The following is a 27,378-nucleotide window of genomic DNA, read 5'->3' on the forward strand; positions in this document are numbered from 1 at the left end:
TGTTGCTCTATGTTTATGTTTCTTGACTTTATTTAAATGTTCTCTTGCACCAAAACGTTAAGGAAAATTCCTTGTATGCAAATAGCCTACTCCTAATTCTGATATACCTATCAAAAGTGTTGCATGAAAACTGACCATGAACAATAACAGGCTTGAATCCATATGAGCAAAAAACGCAAATGTTTATTATGAGATATTGAGAAGCGGTTATAAAACCAGAAGCCCTAAAGAGCAAAACACCAAGGATTAACAACTGATTCAGTAAAAGAATTGCAGTGAAACCAATCTATGTAACAAAACCCTTGCATCCCTCCACTCACAAAACAGGCATTTCAGATGAAAAATTAATGTAAATATAAAACCATTATGATACCAATGCAAAGCTTACAAAGAAATTCCATTCCATTATGGTTTTTAAAAATATATTTGTAATATGTGTATGCAAGAATATGGCAATAATTTCTAAGCATATTTTAGGGGACCGAACAATTGCATCATAAGATGGCTGTCACTAATACGTTAGTCAATTTCCACAAAAAATATCTTCATAGTATTAATTTTCACGATCATTTGAACGATAGCATTTTAAAATCATAGCAACAACAAAGCTAAAAACTAAAACTATGGAAAAAGTGTAAGAACATTTCAAGGACATTATCTTTCAAAAACACTTTTTTTTTTAACAATCAGTATACTTTTAACACACCGATTCATTTGTAAAAAAGAGCATGACCTATCCTTTTATCTGGAGGATCTGGAGGAGAGGGTAGTGAGGGTATGACTGGTGCAATAAGTTGATGAGGATGTGGGGGATCCTAGATCCATACTGCTCCTGCGGGAGCTTCGTCGTGAGCCACTCCTGGAGCCTGTAGTGGATCCTGGAGTAGAGGAGACATTGTAAGGACTGCTGATCCCTCTGGAAGACTCAGATGAAGCCTGGAGCATTTTCAACCCATTGCCTTCCTCCACAAGACAATTATCCAGAGCCTCCTTGTAAGATATTTTAAGTTTGCTCTTGGGGCAGGTCAGGATCTTTGTGTGGTGTCTGACGTCCTGGAGCTTCTGGCCTGCTCTCCCATTCAGCCAGCCCCTTTTTACAGCATCTTCTATGGTTATTCTGCAGCCCATTTGTGGGTCATAAAGACCCCCTGTTGCAAACTGGAACTCCAGGAACCTCTGTCCTGCCTCATATGGCAGCCACATCTCCTTCATGGCTTGAGCAACAGACATCTTTTTCTTGTTTTTTACATCCTCAAAGCCATAGTAGGCTTTCTGGGCAGGCTTGAGTTTAGGGGCCATGACGTCATTTATTATGCCTTGGCGGGTCGCCTCTTGGATGCTGAGCCTACGGCCATTTGTGGGATCAATGATTCCTCCAGTGCAGGCCTGAGCCTCCAGCAGTCTCTGGGCAGTGATGGAATCCACTAGACCACGATTTGCAGCCTCTGTAATGGATATCTTCTCTATAGTGTCTGTGTCAAAGATGGCACCCACAGGTTCTTGATCACCCACTGTTTCAATAGGAGAGGCCAGGGTGACAGATACGCTGGATATACTCCTAAGGGAGTCAGATGAGTCTCGAGCTACGCTGCTGGTTGAGGCGCTTCGCTCTGTGACAGTGGTAGTTCTTGTTGTGGTCATCTTGGCAAGAGTAGGTGATGAGGGTCTTGACAGGACTGATGGGGAAGAAGATGATGGCACTGATGTTTTTAAAGTTGATGATGATGTCACTAAAGATGTAACTGGGGCTGTTGATGATCTTGAAGTTGATGACGATAATTTTGATGATCCATGTTTGGTCTTGTTGCTGATGATATCTGCAAACTGAGTAAGAGTGATGGTACGCGATTGGTAATTCTCTAGATCTCTTCGATCAATTACTCGCGTTTCAAGCAGCTCAGTAATATCATACTGTCTTCCAGATTTCCTGTCAACTATAGAAAACTGTACGGAACCATCTGGAGCAGTGATAGTGATCTCTTCCCACTCACATTCCTGCTCGGATAGCTCCAGGAAGGTTGCATGGTCAATATATCCTTTGTCATAAGCTTCACGTACTGTCATCTCTTTATTAGTCTCTGGGTCCACAATTATCACTCTCCTCTTTCTCAGTGTGTTCTTCAGAGTTGACTCTAGCTCTGCCTGATCTGTGATAGGCAAAAGTATGAGGCCTGTCTTCTTATCTGTGATACAACGTTTCTTAAGCTCCAGATAAGTTAGGTTTTCTTCTGTGTTGGGATCAAAGAAACCTTTAGTATCAACATTCTGATCTGTCAGGATCTTGTTCATTTCTTTATCAAAGTAACCTCTCTGGTAGGCTACGTTAACATCAATACGATGGCTGTGTTCAGGATCAATGATACCACCGCTGGCAATCTGGGCCTCTAGTAGACGAATGCCATGATCCTTCTCCACTAGACCTCTCTCTATGGCCTGAAAGAGGGAGATAACTTTGTCTGTACCCGGCAGTTTGTAACCAGTCACAGCCCTCTCTGCTGATATCAGGTTGTCCTTTAACTCTGGCCCAAATAGTCTTTTACTGCAGGCATCACTAACAGTCAGGTAATGGTTGTTGACAGGATCAACTATAAAACCGGATGCAGCCTGGGCCTCAAGCAGTTCCAGAGTGGTCTTAGGTTGCAACAGTCCATCTTTCATGGCCTGATAGATGGACATCACCTTATCACTGGCCTCATCATAAACTCCTGCTATGCAGGTGGAACCTCTCAGGTAGGAGCGCAGGCGATATTCAATGTCCTGGCCCTTCAATCTGCCCTCTCTCAGTTGGTCCATATCCGACCGATCTAATAGGTTTGCATCCAGTAGATCTATGACCGAGACCTGGCTCCTGAGGCCCTGGACAGTTAAGGGTTTTTTAGGTTCAGGGAGAAGCAAAAGACCTGTGCTTGGATCAGCCTTGCATTGTTTCTTCAGAGATACATAGGTAGTTGCTTGTTGGGTGTCTGGGTCCAGATAACACTTAGGATACTGATTCAGGGCCTGGTAAAGGTCCTCATCTATGAGATCCCTATCCATAGCAATATCTTTGGGTAAGAATACACTAAGGGCAGGGTCAAAAATACCCCCTACAGACTCTTGAGCCTGAAGTATACGTAGAGCTGTGTCCTTGTCAATTAATCCCTTCTTCATGGCTTGGCCTGCTGAAAGGAGCTTGCCACTATTTGAGTCTTTATAACCTATAGTAGCAGCTTCAGCTGCAAACAACTTTGATTCATCCTCCTTATCCACTACTCCTCTGGCAATGGCTTCCTTTACAGTCAGTTTCTGATTAGTTATAGGGTCAATTATGTGACCAGTGGCTGCCTGAGCCTGCAGTAGTATGCCAGTAGTGTCAGAGGACATCATTTTCTGTTTCTTGGCTTCTGTGAAAGACATTTTCCTTAAAGATCCAGCAGCAACACCAGCAATTGACCCTGTCCCCTTCAGAAAGACCATCTTATCCACAGACACCTCAGGGACATTTTTCTCACCATTAATTAGTTGGTTAAATGTTTGTTTGTCCAGGATCCTACAATCAAGCAACTGTTGTGCTGTGACGGTCTTACGGACACCATGAAAGAGTAGTTTGGAGGGGTCGAACTTCTCAGAGATTGGCAAAAGTTGTAGGCTTTCTTGAGGCTCTATCTTGCATCTTTCCTTCAAAGCTCCATAGCTGACACCACGTTCAGTTTCTGGATCACGGTAACACTCAGGACTCTGGTTTAGAGCTTGACGGAGATTTTCATCTAAAATGTTGCGCTTGATAGCTGTATCTTTGGGGAGGAACACACTAAGATTCGGATCTATAATACCACCTGCAGACTCCTGGGCCTGCAGCAGGCGTATCGCAGTCTTCCTGTCAATTAGTCCCTTCTTCATGGCCTCAAACACTGAGAGAGGCTTGGCTGCGCTAGAATCCTTGTATCCCACAGCAGCAGCTTCAGCTGCCAATAATCTGTCTTTAGTGATAATGTCCACCACCCCTCTGGCGCATGCCTCCTCTACGGTTAGCTTCTGATTAGTTTTAGGGTCAATTATGTGGCCTGTGGCAGCTTGGGCTTCCAGTAGCAAATCGGCACTATCTTCATGCAGGAGCATTTGTTTCTTGGCTTCTGACAAAGACATTTTCCCTTGACGTTCGACCAGCACCCCAGCAATGGGTCCGGTTCCCTGTAGATAGACCATCTTTTCCGCAGACACTGCTTGGACAGTTTTCTCCCCTTTCACTAACTGATTAAATGTTAGCTTGTCAAGGACGCCGCATTCAAACAACTGCTGTGCTGAGACTGGCTTACGGATTCCATCAAACATCAGTTTGGAAGGGTCTTTCCGCTCTGTAATTGGCAGAAGTATCAGACCTGTGTGAGACTCAGTTTTGCTTCTCTTCCTTAAAGTCCCATAGCTGGCATCACGCTCAGTGTCTGGGTCTAAGTAACACTCAGGATTCTTGTTTAGAGCCCGACGTAAATCCTCATCCAGAAGGTTATGCTTTATAGCTGTGTCTTTGGGAAGGAACACACTGAGATTGGGATCTAGAATTCCCCCAGCAGACTCCTGGGCCTGCAGCAGACGTAGCCCAGTCTTCCTGTCAATTAGTCCCTTCTTCATGGCCTCAAACACTGAGAGAGGCTTGGCTGCGCTAGAATCCTTGTATCCCACAGCAGCAGCTTCAGCTGCCAATAATCTGTCTATAGTCATAACGTCCACCACCCCTCTGGCGCATGCCTCCTCTACGGTTAGCTTCTGATTAGTTTTAGGGTCAATAATGTGGCCTGTGGCAGCTTGGGCTTCCAGTAGCAAATCAGCACTTTCTTCATGCAGGAGCATTTGTTTTTTGGCTTCTGACAAAGACATTTTCCCTTGACGTTCAGCCAGCACCCCAGCAATGGGTCCGGTTCCCTTTAAATAGACCACCTTTTCCACAGACACTGCTTGGACAGTTTTCTCCCCTTTCACTAACTGATTAAATGTTGGCTTGTCAAGGACGCCGCATTCAAACAACTGCTGTGCTGAGACTGGCTTACGGATTCCATCAAACATCAGTTTAGAAGGGTCTTTCCGCTCTGTAATTGGCAGAAGTATCAGACCTGTGTGAGACTCAGTTTTGCTTCTCTTCCTTAAAGTCCCATAGCTGGCATCACGCTCAGTGTCTGGGTCTAAGTAACACTCAGGACTCTGGTTTAGAGCCCGACGTAAGTCCTCATCCAGAAGGTTATGCTTTATAGCTGTGTCTTTGGGAAGGAACACACTGAGATTGGGATCTAGAATTCCCCCAGCAGACTCCTGGGCCTGCAGCAGACGTAGCCCAGTCTTCCTGTCAATTATTCCCTTCTTCATTGCCTCAAATACTGAAAGAGGCTTAGCTGTGCTAGGATCCCAGTAGCCTACAGCAGCCGCTTCTGCTTTCAAGAGTCTATCTCGATCCCTATTGTCCACCACTCTTCCGGCACATGCTTCCTCTACTGTCAACTTTTGATTGGTTGTGGGGTCAATGATGTGGCCTGTGGCAGCCTGAGCATCCAGTAGCAAATCTGCACTATCTGAGGGCATGAGCATCTGTTTCTTGGCCTCTGATAAAGACATTTTCCCTAAAGGTCCAGCTGCTACGCCAGCAATTGGTCCTGTCCCCTTTAAAAATACCTTCTTATCCACAGACACCTCTTTGACAGTTTTCTCTCCCTTGACTAGTTGGTTAAATGTTGGTTTGTCCAAGACCCCACAATCAAGCAACTGTTGTGCTGTTACTGGTTTACGAACACCATTAAAAATCAGTTTGGAAGGGTCTTGCTTCTCAGTGATTGCCAAAAGTAGCAGACCTGTGTGAGGCTCTGTCATGCATCTTTTCTTCAATGCTCCATAGCTGGCTTCAAGATCAGTTTCTGGGTCACGGTAACACTCAGGACTCTGGTTTAGAGCTTGACGGAGGTTTTCATCCAAAAGGTTGCGCTTGATAGCTGTGTCTTTGGGGAGGAACACACTGAGATTGGGATCTAGAATGCCGCCCACAGACTCCTGGCCCTGCAGCAGACGTAGCCCGGTCTTCCTGTCAATTAGTCCCTTCTTCATGGCCTCAAACACTGAGAGAGGCTTGGCTGCGCTAGAATCCTTGTATCCCACAGCAGCAGCTTCAGCTGCCAATAATCTGTCTCTATCTCTAATGTCAACCACCCCTCTGGCGCATGCCTCCTCTACAGTTAGCTTCTGATTAGTTGTAGGGTCAATGATGTGGCCTGTGGCAGCTTGGGCTTCCAGTAGCAAATCTGCACTATCTTCAGACAGGAGCATTTGTTTCTTTGCTTCTGACAAAGACATTTTGCCTCGACTCCCAGCTACAACCCCAGCAATAGGCCCGGTCCCTTTTAGATTAATATTTTTGTCTACAGACACTTCTGGGACAGTTTTCTTCCCCTTTTCTAGATCTTTAAATGTTGGCTTGTCCAGGATACCACAATCAAGCAGCTGCTTGGCTGTGACAGATTTCCGAACACCATCAAAGATAAGTTTGGAATCATCTACCTTCTCAGGGATAGGTAGAAGCAGAAGGCCTGTGTTTACCTCTACCTTACATCTCCTCTTCATTGACATATAGGTTACACCATCCTCACTTTCTGGGTCCTTGTAGAGCTCAGGCCTCTGATTCAGAGCATGACATATGTCATCATTAATTAGGTTACGCTCAATGGCTGTGTCTTTGGGAAGGAACACACTGAGTACAGGATCTAATATGCCCCCCACAGACTCCTGGGCTTGTAATAAACGCAATGTTGTGATTTTGTTAATTAGTCCTTTCTTCATGGCCTGAAATACTGAAAGGGGTTGGCTTGTGCCAGGACCACGATATCCTACAGCTGCAGCTTCTGCTGCTAGCAACCTCTCTCTGTCCTCTTCATCAACCACATCTTGAGCACATGCCTCTTCAACTGTCAACTTTTGATTAGTTCTGGGGTCAATTATGTGGCCTGTGGCAGCCTGAGCATCCAGTAGCAGGTCAACGATATCAGTGGGCAGCAGATTCTCTTTCTTGGCTTCGGTGAAAGTCATTTTGTACAGGGGTACAGTAGTAGACCCTGTACCTTTTGGTCCTTCAATTATCACACCAGCTATTGGGCCCGTCCCTTTGAGACTGACTTTTTTGTCTACAGACACTTCTGGGACAGTTTTCTTCCCCTTTTCTAGATCTTTAAATGTTGGCTTGTCCAGGATACCACAATCAAGCAGCTGCTTGGCTGTGACAGGTTTCCGAACACCATCAAAGATAAGTTTGGAATCATCTACCTTCTCAGGGATAGGTAGAAGCAGAAGGCCTGTGTTTACCTCTACCTTACATCTCCTCTTCATTGACATATAGGTTACACCATCCTCACTTTCTGGGTCCTTGTAGAGCTCAGGCCTCTGATTCAGAGCATGACATATGTCATCATTAATTAGGTTACGCTCAATGGCTGTGTCTTTGGGAAGGAACACACTGAGTACAGGATCTAATATGCCCCCCACAGACTCCTGGGCTTGTAATAAACGCAATGTTGTGATTTTGTTAATTAGTCCTTTCTTCATGGCCTGAAATACTGAAAGGGGTTGGCTTGTGCCAGGACCACGATATCCTACAGCTGCAGCTTCTGCTGCTAGCAACCTCTCTCTGTCCTCTTCATCAACCACATCTTGAGCACATGCCTCTTCAACTGTCAACTTTTGATTAGTTCTGGGGTCAATTATGTGGCCTGTGGCAGCCTGAGCATCCAGTAGCAGGTCAACGATATCAGTGGGCAGCAGATTCTCTTTCTTGGCTTCGGTGAAAGTCATTTTGTACAGGGGTACAGTAGTAGACCCTGTACCTTTTGGACCTTCAATTACCACACCAGCTATTGGGCCCGTCCCTTTGAGACTGACTTTTTTGTCGACAGACACGCCAGGGATAGTCTTATGCCCCTTTACAAGCTGGCTAAATGTTGGTTTGTCCAAAACACCACAGTCAAGCAACTGGTCTGCTGTGACTGTCTTACGGACTCCATCGAAAACCAAAGTGGATGCATCCAAGGTTGGGGGCTCTCTAACGTTTGTCAGCTCAGTTTCCATGTGTGTTCTTATAACAGCCACCTCTTGCAGTTCCTTCTGCATGTCTGAGAGCCTACTTTTATATGTCTTATCAAGCTCCCCGAGTTCCCTCATAAGTCTCTCTATCTCACTTTTTAATGTGTTCTTTTCACTCTCCATACGTTCCTTTTCTGTGTCGTATTGCTTGATCTGGTCCTGCTTACTTTCATACTGGGCCTTCCAGTAATTTAAATCCCTCTTCACCCTCTCGTTCTCATCTTGTAGACGTTGCTTATTTCGAAGCTCAGAGTCTTGGTGAGTCTTAATGAGACTGAGTTCCTCCTCTAGCCTTTGGAAGCGATCTTTATCCTTTTCTGACAATTGCAGTTTCCGCAAAAGAGCATCTCTCTCTATCTCTATCTCACTGTACTGGGACTGAATGGTTTGCACCATGGCTGTTGTCTGCAGAAAAATAGAGGGAAAAAAGAAAGAGCAGAGAGACAAAAGGTTAGTCAACTCAGAAAAAACATTGATAAATGTACTGTATATCAAGGACTACACATTTCTTGTTTTGTATTTTACACCATAGTATACAATCATACAACCAATTATACTGGGATTGAACAGGTTTGAATCTAAATAAAAAATTTAATCTATTCTATCTAGTATCATGCTACTATTAAAATGAACTGCACCTTAATTTGTACTGGTGCTCGTGAACCTTAATGTTAAACTTCAATACTACCAAGGAGGACTGCTCTATTCATGTTTTTTAAGCAGCAGAACACTGAAAGGAGGTTCAACATTTTGACTCCAAAAACATGGAACAATGTTAAATGTATAACAATAGAATAAACCAATTGATTATAAAAATAGTCTAAACACATGAATAGCAAGTTTGTGTGCGATCTACCAAAATATAATTTGCTTTTTTAAATTAGCAATATATTATGCAAACTAATTCCCCTCAGAAAAACCTTAAAACAAGAAAATGTCTTACAAGAATGGGAAATAAAAGTATATAGGTAATGGTATTACAGTAGTCAATCGTTATTGTTATGAAAGTAGAAAAAAACACTTCCACAACTTTCCCAATCCTGAAGACAAACTACATTGTTTATAGCAACTTCAACTACTAAAAAAGGCAGACCAACTATTTTGACTACTATTACCACCCTGCTATCTACATTCTGTAAATTTGCAAAACAGCACACACAGATAATGCCAATAGATAGGTGCCAATCATGACTGCCTGGTCTAAATTTGCGAGAAGAAGTGCCTCAAATACTGTAAAGAATTCTGGATATTTTACATGTTCAACCAGTGCTGTTTTTACAAGTTTGCAAAATGTGTCTTAAAGCCCATCAAGATGCTACAATAATTGAAAACAACAACAATCAAACTGTTTTAGACCAGAGGACCGGCAGGTAATTGATGGTGTTGATCACTCCGGGCAAAAGAAGGAAAGGCAAAAAAGCATACAGAATGCACATTTTTTCAGTGTGGCCAGGGAGACAGTTGGTTGGGGAGGTCCGCAGGTAGAAAGGCATAGATTGTGCTTACATGCAAGTGACTGACATGCAAGTTTATGCAAACACATACAGACATATGTGTTTAAATCAGAGTTACCAAGTGGGAGGCATCTACAGGGGATTTAGAAGTGGTCGAGCATGCAAACAAAAGTTTGGCTACAGATACTAATAACTACTAAAGATGAGAGCAATCCAGGACTAAGTGCCAAACTTCCATGTACCTCGATGGCCTGCTTTTGTATGTTCTCAGTCTCCATCTTGAGTTTCTCCCTCTCAGAGGAAAGATCTGAGACCAGATTGTGGTAATCTACATTGCTGCGCTCACTGGCCTGCAGCTGCAGCTTCAGGGCAGTAATCTGGGAGGAGAGCTCATCATCACTTCCCTGTTTGTATCTCAAGAGTTCATCTTTATCATGTCGTGTTGCCCTTAGTTCCTCCATCAGCTTAAGCCTCTCTTTGGTCTGGGTTTCTGTCATCTCCTTCAGCCTTTGAAGCTCAACAGAGTTCTCATTAAGTACCTTACTCTTCTCCTCTATAGTTTTGTAAAGGCCCTCATTCCTGAGGTTTGCTTCTTTGGCTCTGGCCTGCTCCTGGAGGAATTGTTGCTGTAGTGTATTCAGCTGAGCACTCAGCTGTGTCATGCGCTCCGCAGAGGTCTTATTTTGTCTCAAGCTTCTCTCTAGCTCTTCATGCAACCTAAGACGCTCTTCTTCCCCTCTCTTTTCTGATGTGCTGAAATGTTCTTGGCCCTGGCGTAGAGTGGTAATGGTGCTGGCGTACTCTGTGATAGCCATGGTGGTGTTTTCCAGCTCCATTTCTACCTGCCTTCTTCTGGACACTTCCTCTTGGTTACCCTTCCTCATATTTTCCACTTGGCTCTCCATCCCGTCTCTCACATCCTGAAGGTCCTTCATGCGTGCCTGTAACCTGCTCATGTTCTGTTCTACTCTGCTTCGCTCCCTGCTCTCCTTTTCCAACTCCGAACGCATCTTCTGAAGCTCCGCCTCGCACTCCCGCAGCTCGGTCGCAGCCATTAATGAACTGGTTAGCTTCACCTGCAACTGGGCCAAAGTCTGTTCAAGCACACCCTGCCCTTCCTCTATAGTTCTCCTCCTACGGGTCTCCTCCTCCAGACTGTGTGTAATGTAGGCCAGCTCCTCACTCTTCTCCTGCAGACTATTCATGACTTTAGCCAGCTCCTCTGTGTACTGGCTGCTTTCCTCGTCTCTCTGCCTCAACAGCACCTCCACCTGACCTTCCAGATCTCTCCTCCTGCGCCCTTCCTCAGTGATGACAGCACGCTGAGTGTAAGCTTCTTCTTCTGCCCTCTTTCTTTGTTCCTCAGACTGGCTCATAGACATCCTGAGCTTCCTGAGCTCCTCCTCCAGATTCCTCCTCTCTGCTTCCATCGTGTCATACTGCAGCTGGAGATCTGCTGTATCCTCCTCCCTCTTGGCTGACAGCCTCTGGATGTCTGTGTGGCTAACATGGATCTGGGATTCGTAGCTGAGCTTTAAGTTATTGATGTCCGTACTACATTTGCTCCTTACCTTTGACATCTCTTTCTGTAGCTCCTTGTTCCTCGCTGCCTCATCAGCCAGTTGCTGCCGCAGCTGATCAATCTCACGCTCCTTGATTGTCACACTCTTATCCACCTCCACCTTGGACCAGCTGACCGTCTCCAGCTCCTTCTGCCTCTTCCTCAGCACCAACTCGTACTCCTCCTGCTGCGTAGTGTAGCGCTCCTCTGCCAGCCTCTTCTTTCTCCTTTCTTCGTCGAGCAAATAATTGAGACGAGTCACCTCATCGTTGAGGTCTGCCAACTTGCTCTGAGTGTTGTCCAGACTGTCCTTGGTGGCATTGCACTGCAGCGCAGTGTTTTGCTTCACCTCCTCCAATGACAGCAGCTGATTGTTAGAGTTGGACAACTCCAACTCATAACGGGAAACAACTTCTTCCAGAGATTTGTTCTTGGCGTTGCCGTGTTGCATATTCTCCCTCAGCAGGCGAAGTTCTTCCTCTAATATGTCAATCCTTGTGTTACGAATCTGAAAACAAGACAAAGCGAAGATGAATGCAGAGGTAGTTTAAAGGACTTTAAGCACATACATTTCAATGTACTTGTAATAAAAACACTTCACCACAGCAACAAGCTGTAAACACAACACTGACATATCATCACCACGGTTGATATGGGGTTTTAAAGCATTTTTGTATTTACACATCGACCAGTCATTGAGCAACATTACCTTCAGCTCGAGGCAAGTCCACTTTTCACACTACTTTCAGCTCGGTTTTGGTCTCCACCAACTTCTGTTTTTAAATTGTTGAATTTGCAACACTAAAAAGTGTTACCTCAGTGTTACTCAGTGAAACTCAAATTAAAATGAACTTAATCTTCTTCAAGTAATTTAACTTAACCATGATTAAATTAACCATCGTAATCATGTAAATGTGTTGTGTTTGTTTTCTGTAAGTCCCTAAGCAGGATGTTTATAAAAGCTAAACACAAACAAATATAAAGCAAAAATATTTAGCAAGACACAACCCAAACTAAATTTGGATTTGAAAATATAAAGCAAGTAAAAATATTAAAAGAACTACAAATAATAACATCAGTACCTTGAGCTCCTCCATGTTTTTGAGCAGCTCTCCCAAGAATTTGTAGTAGTCACCAGAATGGGCGAGCAACTCCATGTAACGGGTTTGCAGTTGTGTAGCCTGAGACAAAGACAGGTCAAACTCAAGAGTTAATATAGAGTTTTTTACATAGAGTGTTTATAGAGTGTTTTAACTTTTCCAATTTGGTTTCATTACTTCCAGATTAAGATCCATCGATGGCGATTTCAGCATTGTCCTTTTGATAGGGATGTTAAGCAAAGTCTCTAAACCAGAGGCGTAAGAAGTCAGGTCCGTTTCATAGTCCTGTAAAAAAAACATAGTCATGAAATGTTGGACATTGGGAACACACTAACAAAAGGTTTTTAAAGTCACATGCATTGAAATTCAGGGATCTGCTGGAATACACAAACAATGTACAAAGCAAGAAATAGTTTACTTCCTGGCAATATACAAAACGGGAGATTTAAAGGGAAATTTAATTTAAACCAACGTAGTCTTTGCACCAATCTTAAAAGTATGTGCATATCAATTTGTGGGGTGATTTTGTGGATTGGATTGGAGGAAGAAAATAAATAATAATATATCAATATATTTCAAATACTAACTGAAAATATCAGACGGTTTAAAAAGATGTACATATCTTTTGTTTTGCAATTTGGTTTTATTTTCTTAACAAATTTTCTTCTTCACATTTTTGATTGAGTAGCGTAATTGAATATGAACATGAACATAGTGGTTTAATTGTGGTAATGGATAAAGATTTATTAAGAATAAGGGTAAGACTAGACAAGTATGTTGCTTCTTCCTACTCCATTTCAGACAGGAAATGTTCATTACATTACTTTACATATCCTTGCCCTGGTATAGAACTCACAACCTTCTGGTGTTCAATTTGGAAGCCATACCACTAGACCACTAGGCCATCACCACCCTTATTCATGTATGTTACTCATTGAACGTCTGTTCTGTATTTTCACTATTATTATGGTTTTTTATATTTGAAATAAAGTATATTCAATTAAATTTACAAAATTAATTATTTTGATAAGTTTGAAACCTCCTTACCTTGATAGAATTCACACAGGTGTCGTTGTCCCTCAGCACACTCTCTAATGTTTCCCTCTTCCCTTTGATTTCTGAATTCAGGGCCTTGAGAACACAAGAATTTAAAGATTGTCAGATTACCTTTAACACACGTACATAGACCCTCAACACAGTAAATAAGTTAATCAATAGCAATAAAGGGCTGAGCTGGAGACCTTCTGGTTGTTAATATGGTCTGTCAGTGCTGGGATGCTCTCTATCGTGGTGGCCTGCAGGCCGTCCTTGTTTCTTCTGTGTGGCATCAATCCAGTTAGTAAGGGAAGTGCTGGTTTGCTTGTAGTGCTGCAGCTGAGGATGATACACCTGCAAATCCTGGATTCTGAGAAAGAAAGAGAATATATTCAAAATATAGCACCATATCTTCAGCATGTTTTCAGTAGAAAATGAAGATAACTATTGATTAATGTGAGTAATGAGACAAAAACTGAGTTCCCGTTTACACAAAACTCTAGTCCGATGAAGGCTGCTGTTAGAGGCTTGTCCTGTGTCGAGGGCTGTAATAAATGGTTATTTTATAGATTATAGATTCATCTTTCCATTGTTTGAATGAATCTATTAACTGTTGAATCTATAAAATGTCAAGAAATAGTGAAATATACTCATCACAAGTTCCCAGAGCTCAAAGTTTACTCAATCAGCAGTCTAAAATGTGCAAAATGTCAATTTATAAAACTACTGTATAAAATGTAGTAACTCACAAATCTGTCTTAGGTTTGCATGCAACAATCATTTGTGAAACGTGAGGGCGTTGGTATAAAATGGATATGAGAGAGAGGGAGACATACCTGGTGTCAATCTGCCCTTGGAGTCGTGTCCAGCGGTCTGACAGCAGGTTGACCTGCTCGCTGTATTTGGACAGCATCATGTCACATCTGTAGAAGGGCCCGCCCACCTGGCCGTTCCAGTGGCTGGCCTTGGCTAACTCCGCCTCCATGGAGGCCAGAACGCCCTTCTTCTGATCCAGCTCTACTTTAATATTCTACAAATCAACACCACACAGGAAACACAAGTTAAATGTGACATCCCTGAGCGTGGCACACACCAAATGCAACACACTGCCTTCACATAATCAGGTGCTACCCTTGGCCCAGTTAACGGGGGAAAAAATGGAAGTAACCTCAGGGAGAGTAGCTGAGGAGGGATCCCTCTCCCAGGATGGACAGACGTGCAATATACGTTGTGTGTCCAGAATAAACAACATAGTAAAATGACAACATAGAATATCCATATGACAAAAATGCTAATGTGATCATATATGAGAAGGATGTCAAAAAGCTTCCAGGTGCCTCCAAAAATAATAACGTGGGGGTTAACTTAACTTAACTTGGTTAACTGAAACTCTAGAAAAAGTCTTGCTGAAAAACTGCAGCGATTGTTGCAAGAAAGGTATTGCATGAACATGTAATATGTTCTATATAATACCTTCAGGGTCGACATGTAATCCTCCACTTCACTGGGCGACAGTGAGGTGGTCTCTTTCTCCGTCAGCCTCGCCTCGTGAACTTTCACTATGTCTTCAGCTTGAGCCACACTCTCCAGCATATCCCTTAGAGCCTGCAGCCTAATAGACAGGAAGAAATTATACAGAATACATTAATTGTGTTGATGATGTGTGAGATCAATATGTCAGAGTAGCATTTACATCTTGTTGGTTTAGTAGCATTTGCTTTTACTTTTAACACACTAAGTAACTTGAGAACATCTTATGTGATCTTGTGTATATGAAATATAATCTCAGGTCTTTATTGCTCATGAGATCTTGATCTCAATGTTGTTTGCGTAGGCTTACCGCTGCAGGTAAGCTGACGAGCTGCTCTCCAGACTGCCCAGTCGTTGGTTGATGACTTCAATCTCACTGCGGAGGAACTGGGCTTTATCTGAATCATTCATGCCCTCCAGCTCCTTCAAGATCCGCTCCCTCAGAAGTAAGTACTCCTTGTGCATCGAGTCGACATCACGCTGCACCGTCTGCAGGGAATCACACACACAAGTACAGTTATTGAAATTAATACATATTTGGAATAAGATTAGTTTTTTTAAATACTGCATGTTTGTCTGTTTTTCTTGTATTCATGAGTTTGTGTGTGTCTACCTCTAACTGAGTGATCTTCAGGCCACAGTCGTGGATCCCGTCCTCTCCGATGCAGATGTGAACATGCTGACTCAGTGTGCCCTCAGCACCCTCCAGTCGGAGTCTGAGCGTGCGCAGCTCAGATAAGCTCCGGGAGGATGAAGAGGAATGCAACTTCGGTTTCTTCGCTGTCTCCGTCTTGACCAGTTTTACTACTTCCTTTGTAATCCTTGCATCTCTATTCACCACCATCCCATCTGTTACATTCACTTTCTTCTCCTTCGCTCTTCGTCTTTCTTCTTCGAGCCTCCTGGACTCCTCTTTGCGCCTCCTGGCCTCCTCTTCGCGCCTCCTGGCCTCCTCTTGAAGCATCCTGGCCTCCTCTTGAAGCCTCCAGGCCTCCGCTTCGCGCCTCCTGGCCTCCTCTTCAGCTGCAGCCTGTTGCTGTTGCTGCTGTATTAGGAGCAGCTGACTGCGTTGGTTCTCCGCTGCTTGCTGTCCTTCTTGTTGCACAACTGTGAGTAGACACAAGACATGTTTTCTTTTTTATATAAATGGTGGAGGAAAACATGATTCTCTGGTCCGAGAGTCTCTCGTAGCACATGATTTGCATTCTCGAACACTTAATCAATAGTTTCTTTCATATTATAAGTTAGTATTATTAGAGGGCTTTATATTGAAAGAATGAGTCCAGAACATACAGTGGGTATTTTCTGAAACTGTAACAAAATCTCAAAGAAGTGTTTTGTCGCAGATTGAGGGATTTTTTAAAGGGTTTCTTAACAATGAAAGATATGGTATTTTTTAATTAAAAATAAAATAAAATAAATAATATCTGATGCAGCTGCAGAAGTTCAACTTTCTAAAAGAAATATTGTCAATAAAAATATAGTTGTAGAAGTTGGGCAACATTGGTGGTAAAGGTGATATATAAATCATTATATTAACCTAGCAAATAACATATAATGAAATTGGTCTTGACCGATGAGAGACTGACAAAATAACAGTATTACTGGTCTAACAGTAATAACAGTAATAGGTATTGATAAAGTAATAACAACATGCAGACTTCATTATAGTTCACGTCACCAAAAATGAGTTATTTTCTTAAGAGCACCGTCCTCTTGTCTTTTGTTGCCATAGCTTTGAATGACGTTCAATAATTCATCTTCTTATTATAACAATACAATTCCACATTATCACTTGTAAATCAAAATATAAATGTAATGATTTGCTTTCATGCAGATGAGTGGGAGGTGTGTGTTTTTGGTAATACTGACTGTAAGTAGGCAGTTGCACCACCAACTCCTCATAGTGGGTTTGGGCTCCGGTGAACTTGTTCTCGATGCTCTTCTTGTCATTGTCAGAAAAGATCTCGGAGCCGTAGCTGTTCAGTTTGAACTCCTCGTAGCGCGTCTCCATGCTCTTGATAAGCTTGCGGTATTCGTCAGGACGCATGCGGGACAACTGAACACACACACACACAAACATTAAGTTTGACTGACGTCTAGAAAGCGATTTGTCGGTAAATGCACTTCATTTTAAAAACTCCAATGATAACTCCAATGTTTGGAAAGAGACTGACTTCAGAGAGTTTATTCATCACTTACCATGGTCATGGTGAGAGAGTTGATGTGTTTGATATCCAGGAGGCAGTACTGCCAGGCGATGAGACTCTTAACGTTGATGTACAGCTGATTCCAGATTGACAGGATCGCCTCGTAGTACTGCTCGTTCCTATGGACAACACAAAATTGAAACCTTAACCTCACAACAACAAGGATTCTCGTACCTTCTTCTCAGCCAAAATTAACCATTGTTGCCTCTTACTTGTTGGCCAGACTGATGCCCAGTGGGTTGGGAGGTGGTATGATCAGGCACACAGAGGGCACCAACATGTCCAGTCCTCCCGGGCCTGTTACGTCCCACTTACTGCGTTGAGTGTTGTCCTTTAGAATGGCCTCATCTCCCTTACAGATCACCTTCTGTGGGGTCCGAAAAAAATACAATTCTTCAATTAAGACAAATCTAACCTTACTCATCGACCAATGATGTGTGTATATGTGACATGATCCTTAGAAAACCTGACCTGGTCTTGTTTGAAGTCACACAGGGCTTTGACGATGACGGTGTTGCTGCTCTTCTCTTCCACGTTTCTGGGTTTCAGCCTCACAATGCTCTTGGACTTGTTGACCAGATGGTGAACCTGCCTCTTGTTTTCCATAATCGTCTCTTTCTCCTTCTGGAGACAGGAAAACAAAGCAAGATCAACAGCAATAATAATAATGCAGGTCAATAATAATAATTGACTGTAGACAATGCATACAGAAAAAGGTGATAATATAAATTAAATTAAATAAACACACAATGAAAAAAGGCACAAATAATATGCATACAATAGAAGGTAGACACAATTAACAGCTTACGCCAAAAAACCTAATTATAAAAAGGTGAGTTTTGACCATCTACAGATTTCTATAGCGCTCTTCTAGAACCCAAAGTCGCTTTCTGACTTTCTGACATTCTAGAAATGATTTAAAGAAAAAAGAATATGTTGTACCTCCAGTCCCCTGAGGAGCTCTATTAGGTTCTCCAGTGAAGTGTTCTTGTCACAGGTGAACTTCTTACGGACCGTCTCGTGTTCTCTCTGCAGAACGGCGTATGTCTCATTGGCCTCTTTGAAGAACTGACATATATAAAAGAGATCATTAGGAACACATTATGGGGTTCCCCTCTTCACTCGACATTAGTCTGTTAACATCAGACAAAAAGGAATGCACTTTATTGAAATACAATATTAACCTTCACAGGAATAAAAGCAGAGGACCTATATCACAGAGCAAAGCCCTCATATCTAACAAGAGTGAGGCAACGCTTTAGACCACCGTATGGTAACTTAATTGATCAGGCGAGATGAGAGGTGTCAGGATTCAGCTAAGCACAGGACAGTGACCGATTATCACACCATACGTTCCCCTTGCATCAATTAATGCACACACACACAGCTTTCTTGTTTTAATAGAAAAAAGGATCAAAACAAAAGGTTTGAGGTTGGAGGGAGAGGACACGGGGGTCCATGGACGTGACCGCGTGAGTGCATGTGAAGTAGGGAAGATGGTGACAAGTTGATGAGGAGGAAGAGAGTGGTGGGGGTGTTCACACACACACACACACACACACACACACACACACACACACACACACACACACACACACACAGGTCTGCGTGTGTGTGTATATCCAGTCACAGTTATTGTAATGTGTTCTGTGATTGCTCAGTCTGCTGATGTGTGTTCTTATTATCCTGTATCGTCGTGTTAGACATTTGGTGTGAAATTGTCATAATTAATGTATGACTTCTTCAGTTATGACCAAAAACGTGTTTAGTGAGGTCACAGTGACCTTGATCTTTGACTTTTGACCATCAAAATCTATTCAGTTCATGCTTGAGTCCAAGTGGATGGACAACCTGAAATCAGGCTGTTGCCGCCGTGGAGGCATAAAAATAAGAATTCTACACTTTCATGTTGGGAAAAGCAAAAGGCTTGATCAGTAACAATCACTTTGGGACGTGTAATAAAACAATTTCAGTGCTTAAGTATAAGAGTGTAAGCAGTTCTGCTAGTCAAACTGAAATGAGGCTGTTTGATGCTGGGCAGGCAGTGAACGTGAGTTTATCAGAGCTTGTTGGCCCTTGACATCACACACAGTCATTTCATCAAATGTTAATAAAAAACATATTTATTTAGTGTCTTTAAGTTTCATTTTTTGCCATGTTACCTGGCTATAAGCAGCATTCTCCTTCAGATGAGTATCAATGCACTTGGTGATTTGAAGGAGCCAACTCCACTGAGTCTGCAGAGTGTCACTATACGCCTGATGAACACAGACAGAAACATATAGAAATAAGAGATAAGGCCGCCACTTCTTCACACATATGAATGCATGTAAACACTGTGTATTGCTCTGATGATGAATGGGTCGGTTCACACCTCGATCTTGTCTGAAGCCGGATGGTTGTTCTTCAGGAGGTTATCCACTTTAGTTTTCAGTTTATTCAGGTCCTTCTCTTTGTCCTCCAGGGCACTCATCAGTTTCTGTTACATACGAAGAGGTTTGGTAATCACAGGGGACACAGTAAACACCAGGATGCAGCTGGAGGATTTCTCAGTGGCTTCGCCTCTAAGTGGATGACAGACTGCAGCTGCCAAAAATCTAATGTATCACAGATGATTGCTCCCTTATGAAATGCAGATTAAATTCATAAATGTGTGTAATTTAGACTCACAGGATTGCCAAGAATGATGCTAAATTGAAATTAAACATGGATTTGTGTAGCGTCAAGGCGTCAAAATGAACTCAATTCTCGCCTGGTTGTTACTGAACTTTTGATCTTTTAAATCGTTTTACTAACCGAGTAGCTCTCCTGCTTCCGTGGGATGTACTGGTCGATGTTCTTTTCTCCCCAGTCAAACATCAGCTCCTCTTCCTCCCGTTCGTTCACCCACATGATCTCTCTGGAAATTTCCTGAATGATATTCTTCAGCTCTTGCAGCTGTTCAGTCCGGCCAATCGACATTTGCTAGCAAGGGAGAAGAGAGTACGTTTAAATACAACAATTAACCTGAAAATACACAACACAAGTATTAGTATTAGCTAGTAAACTGTAAAGTATTAGCTCTTTTTTTCACCTGCAGACTTTCCCATTCCTGATCCAAAGCATGAAGATTCCCCTTGTCTCCTTTCTTAAGCTGTGGGAAGAGAACCTCAGTTAGTGAATAGATCTGCAACTATGAATCATTTATATTATCGATTAATCTGCCGTTTCTTTTCTCGTCAATAAAATGTCAGAAAATAGTGAAAACTGTCCATCCCAGTTCCTCAAAGTCCAAGGTTATGTCTTTAAATGTCTTGTTTTGTCAGTCCATTATATATTATAAGATATTCACTTTAACATGACATAAAAGAGGGATATCTCCATATTTGAGAGGCTAGAAATAGCATTTTCTGACATTTTTGCATAAACAATTACACTAACGATTAATCAATTATCAAAATAATGTGCAATTATTTTTTGTTGATCAAATAATCGACTAATCGTTGCAGCTCTATTAGTGAGAGACACTCTTAAGAAGTTATCTTACAATATCCTGTGGAGTTTGAAAGATTTGGGCATTTAGCAGTGAAGGTGGTCTCACAGAAAGATGCTACTGAAAATGTAAACTGTAGGATCCAGTGATTTTGGATATCTTGATATTTGCTGCTTCAAGTTTGATTATTCTTTCTTTAATCCATCTTTTGTGAGTCCCCCAGCTTTATACTGAATCCCTGAAGTACCAATAACAACTACTCCTTTAAATGTCAAATGAATTTATATTTAATTGATATTGAAAGATTGAGCATAAACATGTTATAGTCTGTGTAGGTTGCTTTCATAGCATCCAGGCATTTTCTTTTAAAGATTTCTTAACACTGCGTATTCTTGTTTTTTAATTAAAATGTCTGTTATTTTTGTCTATTTTCTCATTTTAAAAAGAATAAGATACATATGCCAGAAAATAAGTCCAAAAGTCACTGTGTGTATTTTGATGCAGATCCGAATCCAGATACCGATTTACAATTTGTAAACATTTAGTTTGTTTTATGAAAGAGGAGAGATACATTATGTGCTCGCTCTCAAAAATTATATAACTGGGACTTCTGTTTCCAACAATAATACATTTGCCATCGTTTCATCCCAGCAGTATTGAGAAATGTGCAGACTGAACCCACCAGTTCGTCTCTGGCCCAGTCCACCTCGGCAGACTTCAGAGTGGTGCTGTGAAAGTTGTGGTGGCTGATGAGCTGCTGCTCGATGGCTGCAGCATCCTCTCCCCAGGAAGCCGTTTCAATCAGACGCTGAAACATAAAAAATGCTATTTGATTAGCAGAAACACACATTAACTTTTACTTTAAGTAAAATTTCAGGCAGTAAAACCTTCTGAATCCCATCTTTCAGGCCAGAGAGGGAGTTCCACACATGTGTCTGATATACACACATAATGTCACCAGCAGGTGGTGGCAGAGAAACAAGTTGGATCAGGATTTAGTTTTTCTTTTTGAGGATTTATGAGTCTCTTCACCAAAAACATCTCAGGAATTTACCAGAAGAAGATTGGTCGGAGAATTGAAGGCAAAACAAAACCTTCTTTCAAAAACTTGTGTATGGCTTCTTGTGTGTGTTCTCGTTTTTCTTTTAATTTCTCATAAATTGTTCTTAATGGTAAACGAAATTACTACGAGCATCATTCCAGTGGAGGAACGCTTTCATGTCTAAACTCTGTGTGCACAGTATGCTGGTTTGATGAGATCTGTCAGTCAGTTCACTGAATATTCCTTTTTCTTAAAGTGAAACTCCACTCAAGATCTATCTTTTGAGTATGAATGACAAAGAAAAGGCTTTAAAAGTTCCTGTAAAAAAGGTATTTTAAAAGCATAAAGCTACCATTTCCACATTCCTTTTTGCAATATCTGTATTCTAATTTCTCTTTGTGTGTCTGCAGTTTTTATCAATGTATATTTTGGATTTTTCTTTTTTGCAAATTGAAAATAAAATAAATGTCATCGAGTAAACATATCAGGACATTTAAAAACATGTTGAGAGGGGGCTAGTTCAATGTCTAACCCGGAAAACAGGTCACCAAGTAACCACATCGGTATTAAGATATTTAAAAGTGACATTAAAATGCTAAACACTTTTTTATTTAAGGAAAAACCGGTAAACAAAGTGTAAACAAAAAGTTCATCCCTCCTCAAAGCACTGTTAGAATCTCCTATCACTCTTAGATTGATTGACAGACTCTTTAAATAAAGAGACAAACTAAATCTAAGTTATAAAGGTTTTATGATGCAAATCTTTCATCAATAACTCAATCTGTGTGTGTGTGTGTGTGTGTGTGTGTGTGTGTGTGTGTGTGTGTGTGTGTGTGTGTGTGTGTGTGTGTGTGTGTGTGTGTGCACCTTGCGCTGGGAAATCCAGCCCATAGCGTCTTGGAAGCTCCTTCCAGGCTCCTCCCAGCCTCCGGAGCTCCCTCTGGTGCTCCTCCTCCTGTGCATGCTGCCCGTCATGGCCATGTGGACCACCTTCATCTGATCTGTACACATCTCCAAACTACAGATTAGGAAGAGAGAGCGGACATGTGGCAAGAGTTGTATGTAAATCATTTCATTTACAGATAGTGTTTTTAAAAAGGTCTTCCTTACGTCCTGACTACGTTGTCATTGGGCTGTCCCAGTTGTCTCAGGTCCATCGCGCAGCCCTTCAGCTGCTCAATGGTCTCTTTAGCCATCATCATGTAGCGCTCTACATCACCTGGGGCACCGCCCTGCAAGGCATAAACAAAGCATTCAGGGAGGTGTACAAAACCACTGTGCAGAAAGAGAAACGCAAAATATACATGTATACAGAAAGGATTTGTCTATTTGTAAACTGAGAAAGAACCAAAAACAGTTTGACCCTTTTATCCAGTTTCTTTCAAGTTTACCACCAAAAGGTTTTATAACAAGTATCTAACAGTGTGTTCCTTCTCATTTCATTTTTTTTTCTAATCCTATGCACCTGTCATTAAAACTTTATGATGTGCAAAAATGTTGTTGTATGTTATCTTATGTTGGGCTTTATGGACATGGCATGGCTGAGGAGACGTGTGTGTTTTCTGTAACATTTAGTTTGCAGAACATGACAATGTAAAGCTATAAGTGGATACATTGACAGTTGAAATATTGCTAAAGGAAGTTCAGCTCTAAGAGCAGATCCAACAGAGAAAACAAAAAGCATTTTATATCATATCATACCATTATCCACCTGCTTCCTGTTACTTTCCTGTAAATGTGCCATTAAAGGCTCATTCACCCAGTTACTCAATTTACCACCAAACAGCATTTCTGTCATTCTTTCTGCATCTTTTTGCCAACAGAAGCGCAGCTCCAGGACGCTGCTTTTTCTTTTGAAATAAAATCTTACAGAATGAGCTCCGACCCAGACAGGCTTTTATTTTGCACAACTGAAGGAAAAGTCCCAAAAAATAACGTTACAGAACAAAGCATGACTCACAGACTGAAGGGCATATTCAGCTTTCTTCAGGTACTCCTGGCACTGGGCCTGCAGGATCATGGACCTCTGGTGGATGGAGCTGGAGCCACTGCAGGGGGCAGCAGAGTAAACTCATCACCATCAAGCTCAATGCTACAAGAATCTTCAGCTGCATGTAATAAATGCATATCCACCACAATATCACAGTTTAGACCAGCACTCACCAACGTTTTTTATTATGTAATGTAATGAGAACCGAGCATTTTCACCAAAGATTGAATATTGTTTAGCAGACATTGTTTTTTTTGCCCTTCTTTCCTGTTAATCATCTGGTAACCACTTATATGTATCTTGTGGGAACCGCTGAGACCACACAGTTTGGATTAATGTCCTGTCTTGTGCATCACATGCAGCATCAGGCTGCATGTCTTTAAGGAAAGAAGTGATACAATGTTGTATTATCAAACATTTTGAAAGGAAAGTTGTGTCAACTTATGTTCCCTGGTATTTTTTAACTAAAGATATTTTATCAAAAAAGGTCACTTTTTCAAAACAATGTCAAACATATATTTTGCATTTCTGTACTGCAACCTGTTGTTACTAATCAGCTGACATATGTGCCGATAACAATATATCTAGCAAAACTTCCCCAAAACTACTCCACACTTCCACAAAACAAAAGAGTGCTGGATGCAAACAAACAAATAAAAGATCTTGTCTCATATACAGTATGTATATGTATTATCTAAACGTTTGGCTCTTTGTCAGAGTCTGAGGACAATGACGTACATATGACACATGACATAAGTTATCATTGGCTCAATCAGTTTATTGGTCAAGTTATAGATTTCTGAATAATTGTGTGGATTTGTATTTGAAAAGCTCCACTGACACTTTTCTAATCATTAGGCCTACACTCATACCTGCCAGATGCCCTCTCTGCCCTTCTCTAAAGTACCACAGTGACATATTTCCCCTGTGGGTGATAGTGGTGAAGGCCTGAAACTGACAAACATGTTTTTGGAACAAGTGAGTGTAAAGCTGTTGCAGCAGAGGGAATGTAGCAGCTCACTCTGAGCAGTAAATCAAACTCAGTGAATTTCTCCAGGGAGGGAAGCTGCTCTGCAGAGAAAAAGCTGATTTAAAAAAAACACAGCAGCTCTAAATCATTATTAAGACATTGGCATTTTAGACATTGACATTTATTGCAGTGCAGCCTTGTTTAATTATCACTGTGTATTATCAATGTAATAAAAGAGTCAGGTGACTGTGGTAACTCCTTCAACAAACAAACCATGTATGCACTCCAGGCAAAACATTTCTTTTTGAAAACTTCGTTATGAATTATGCAACTTTCTTTGAATTTATATGGAGACTGGAGACAATACCTTTGAGGAGCATTAAGTCACTAAATACTGTTCCAGTAAATATCAGGTTATTTCTGAGATCTGAGCTGTGAAATTTGCAAAACTAAAGCACTTCCTTGTATATATGATGCCTACGGATATTATCATGCATTTGCTTTTGGAAAAGTTGTTGTTTGACTTGCAAATACCAGGACTTATTGTGCAGGGGCGAAATGAATACTGGGATAAAACAGGCTGCTATGATTAATATTTAATAGCCAGCTTTCAAGCTGACATGCATCCTCCCTGCAGAGAGGGCCACACAGTGTTCCCCTGGTTCACAGAAACTGGCAACAGTTGGCCAGGAGGAGCGCGCAAATTAAATACTATAACATAAATCAGAAAATGAAGTCATACCTCATTCCGCCTCCCATGCTGCCTGACATGCCGCCTCCCATAGTACCGCTCGCCATTCCGCTTCCTCCACTGCTCATCATTACGAATGTCTGTCCGCCTTTCATTCCGCCTCCCGTGCCGCCTTTCATTCCGCCTCCCATGCCGCCTGACATTCCGCCTCCCATGCCGCCTGACATTCCGCCTCCCATGCTGCCTGACGTTGGGACCATCATCATTCGACTTCCAGCACCGCTCATCATTGTGCCTGTCATTCCGCCTCCCATGCCGCCTCCAGAGGACTTTGAAAAGGTGTTGTAGGTGTTGTATCCGTCCATGTAGGGATCGTATCCATTACCGCCTCCTTGCACGAACTCGCTCCGTGCGTAATAGCCCGTCAAGTCGCCTTTGGACCCGGACCTTTGGCCCATGTTCAGGCCCTTCTGAGATCCCGTACAAACTCATTCTGGCAAGGCAGGAAAAGCGACTCTGTGGAAGCTACCTGCAGAAACTCAGCAGGTTTCTCTCTGTCAGCCCGTACCTCGGTCTCTCCGCTGCAGACTGCAACCAAGCAGCAGGGGAGGATCGTTTTTGGAGGCTGGTGACCACACCTCTCTGCCCCTCCCAACCTGCTGGGCCAAAAAACTTTCTCCCTCTGTACCACACCCTCTAAACTCAGCTGGAGTGTGTTTGTGCTTTTTCTATCTTGATGTGATGACTATTTGCGAAAGTATGAAAAAATCCAAAGTGAGAGCATTTAGGAAAAGTAAGGACATTCTTCAAAAGTAAAAAATATTGTGAAGGTTGGCTGTGGGGGGTTAAGCATTGCATTTAATTTCAAGGTTAGGGTGTAGTCTGGCAGATAATGGTGAGGGTTAAGACTTTGGTTATGACCTGGAGTGGATTATGTCCTCACAAGTATAGAAGTAGAAAACGTGTGTGTAGCCTATAATATGCTCAACTTTCATTTGCCAAAATAAATGCATTTATCATTCAAAATATAAAATACACAAAGATAACAACGTCCACATTAAGTTTTCTTTCAAACGTGTTTTAACTTTGAAATATGTTTTAAAATGATGCACAATTTGTATGTATTTGCATGATGTTTCTTACATGTTTAGAGATCTTGAAACACGTTATAACATCTGCATTCGGCAATAGCTGACCCTCCTTTTAAGTGACAGCTGTAAAGGTCAAAGAGCATGCAGTAAAACTTAAATTAGAAACAACCGCCAAAGTGCATCTCTGTCTTTTCAAACCTTAACCTGACATGCATTTCCCCCTCGTCCACTTTTTTTCTGTTTCTTCTACTGAGAAAAAAGTCTCACACACACGCACACACTCCCTCACACCTCTTAAACACTTGCCTCCAGCCACTGGGTGGGACTCTCAGGAAAAACCTGTTCAACAGCTGCTCTTGACTGACAACGTTGATTGAATTTATTTTCACAGTTTGACATCTGTTCAAATATGATAAATGGAAAAAGAAACACTTATGACAACTCCTGATTCACTGATTCATCATTTAATGATGTCGCACTTATTTTGTTTATAATTACTATTTGTTATACATTAATGTTTTGTACAGTTAATACATAATTCATAGATGTGTTCTTACTGAAATATTTTCAAAGTCCCTTTTCTTGATGTACATTTGCAAAACCTTACTATGTGTTGAATATATCACCCTGAAATAGTGGCATCATGAGTCTGTCTAATGTTTCCTTGTTTTGCAAATGCCCACAGCGGTGTGCAGATCAGTATGAGCTTCAATGCAAGTCCATCTATACATACACTAATGCACCGTCTACAAACCCTGTCCCCTTTTGTGTGTTTTGTTACTTTTAGGGGTGCAAGTCTCTCATTAAAAGGATTTCATGTCCCTGAATAGCTGTGGAGTTTGGGCAGAGATCACATAAAGATGACTTCAGTGTTTGATCTCTAGTCGTTGTTTGTCTGCTGGCACTGTGACCTTCTAACACAGCTTGAAATGAGCTGGCAGAGTGGAAAATCTCAGGCAAACATTGCTGAGAAATTTGTCGAGTTGTCAAGAATGAAATCACCATAGTCTTTAGAGTCGTACTCCACAAGTGTGAAGTCTCTAAAATGTCTCAACAACTGGATTGCGAGGACATTTGTTACAGACATTCATGTACCCTCAGGATGACTCGTAGTAACCGTCATCAGGTTGGAGAGCGCCGTCAT

General features: G+C 41.9%; 1 protein-coding gene across 1 annotated transcript; it reads right to left on the reverse strand.

Moving 5' to 3' along the window:
- Positions 1-165: 165 nt before the first annotated feature.
- dspb (desmoplakin b) lies at positions 166-27,378 on the reverse strand. Its single transcript, XM_029429575.1, is given in 27 exon segments — positions 166-8,493; positions 9,785-11,611; positions 12,186-12,284; positions 12,381-12,488; positions 13,251-13,334; positions 13,445-13,510; positions 13,512-13,608; positions 14,075-14,268; positions 14,712-14,850; positions 15,079-15,257; positions 15,382-15,875; positions 16,641-16,827; positions 16,971-17,097; positions 17,191-17,345; positions 17,450-17,602; positions 17,921-18,046; positions 19,141-19,236; positions 19,353-19,457; positions 19,775-19,942; positions 20,052-20,111; positions 21,133-21,258; positions 22,360-22,510; positions 22,603-22,724; positions 23,453-23,540; positions 25,195-25,351; positions 25,463-25,630; positions 27,330-27,378. Coding segments are annotated over 27 exon segments (13,077 nt in total). The 3' UTR covers positions 166-741.

This window comes from Cottoperca gobio, chromosome 4 (genome assembly GCF_900634415.1).
Source record: "Cottoperca gobio chromosome 4, fCotGob3.1, whole genome shotgun sequence".
NCBI classification, from domain to species: domain Eukaryota; kingdom Metazoa; phylum Chordata; class Actinopteri; order Perciformes; family Bovichtidae; genus Cottoperca; species Cottoperca gobio.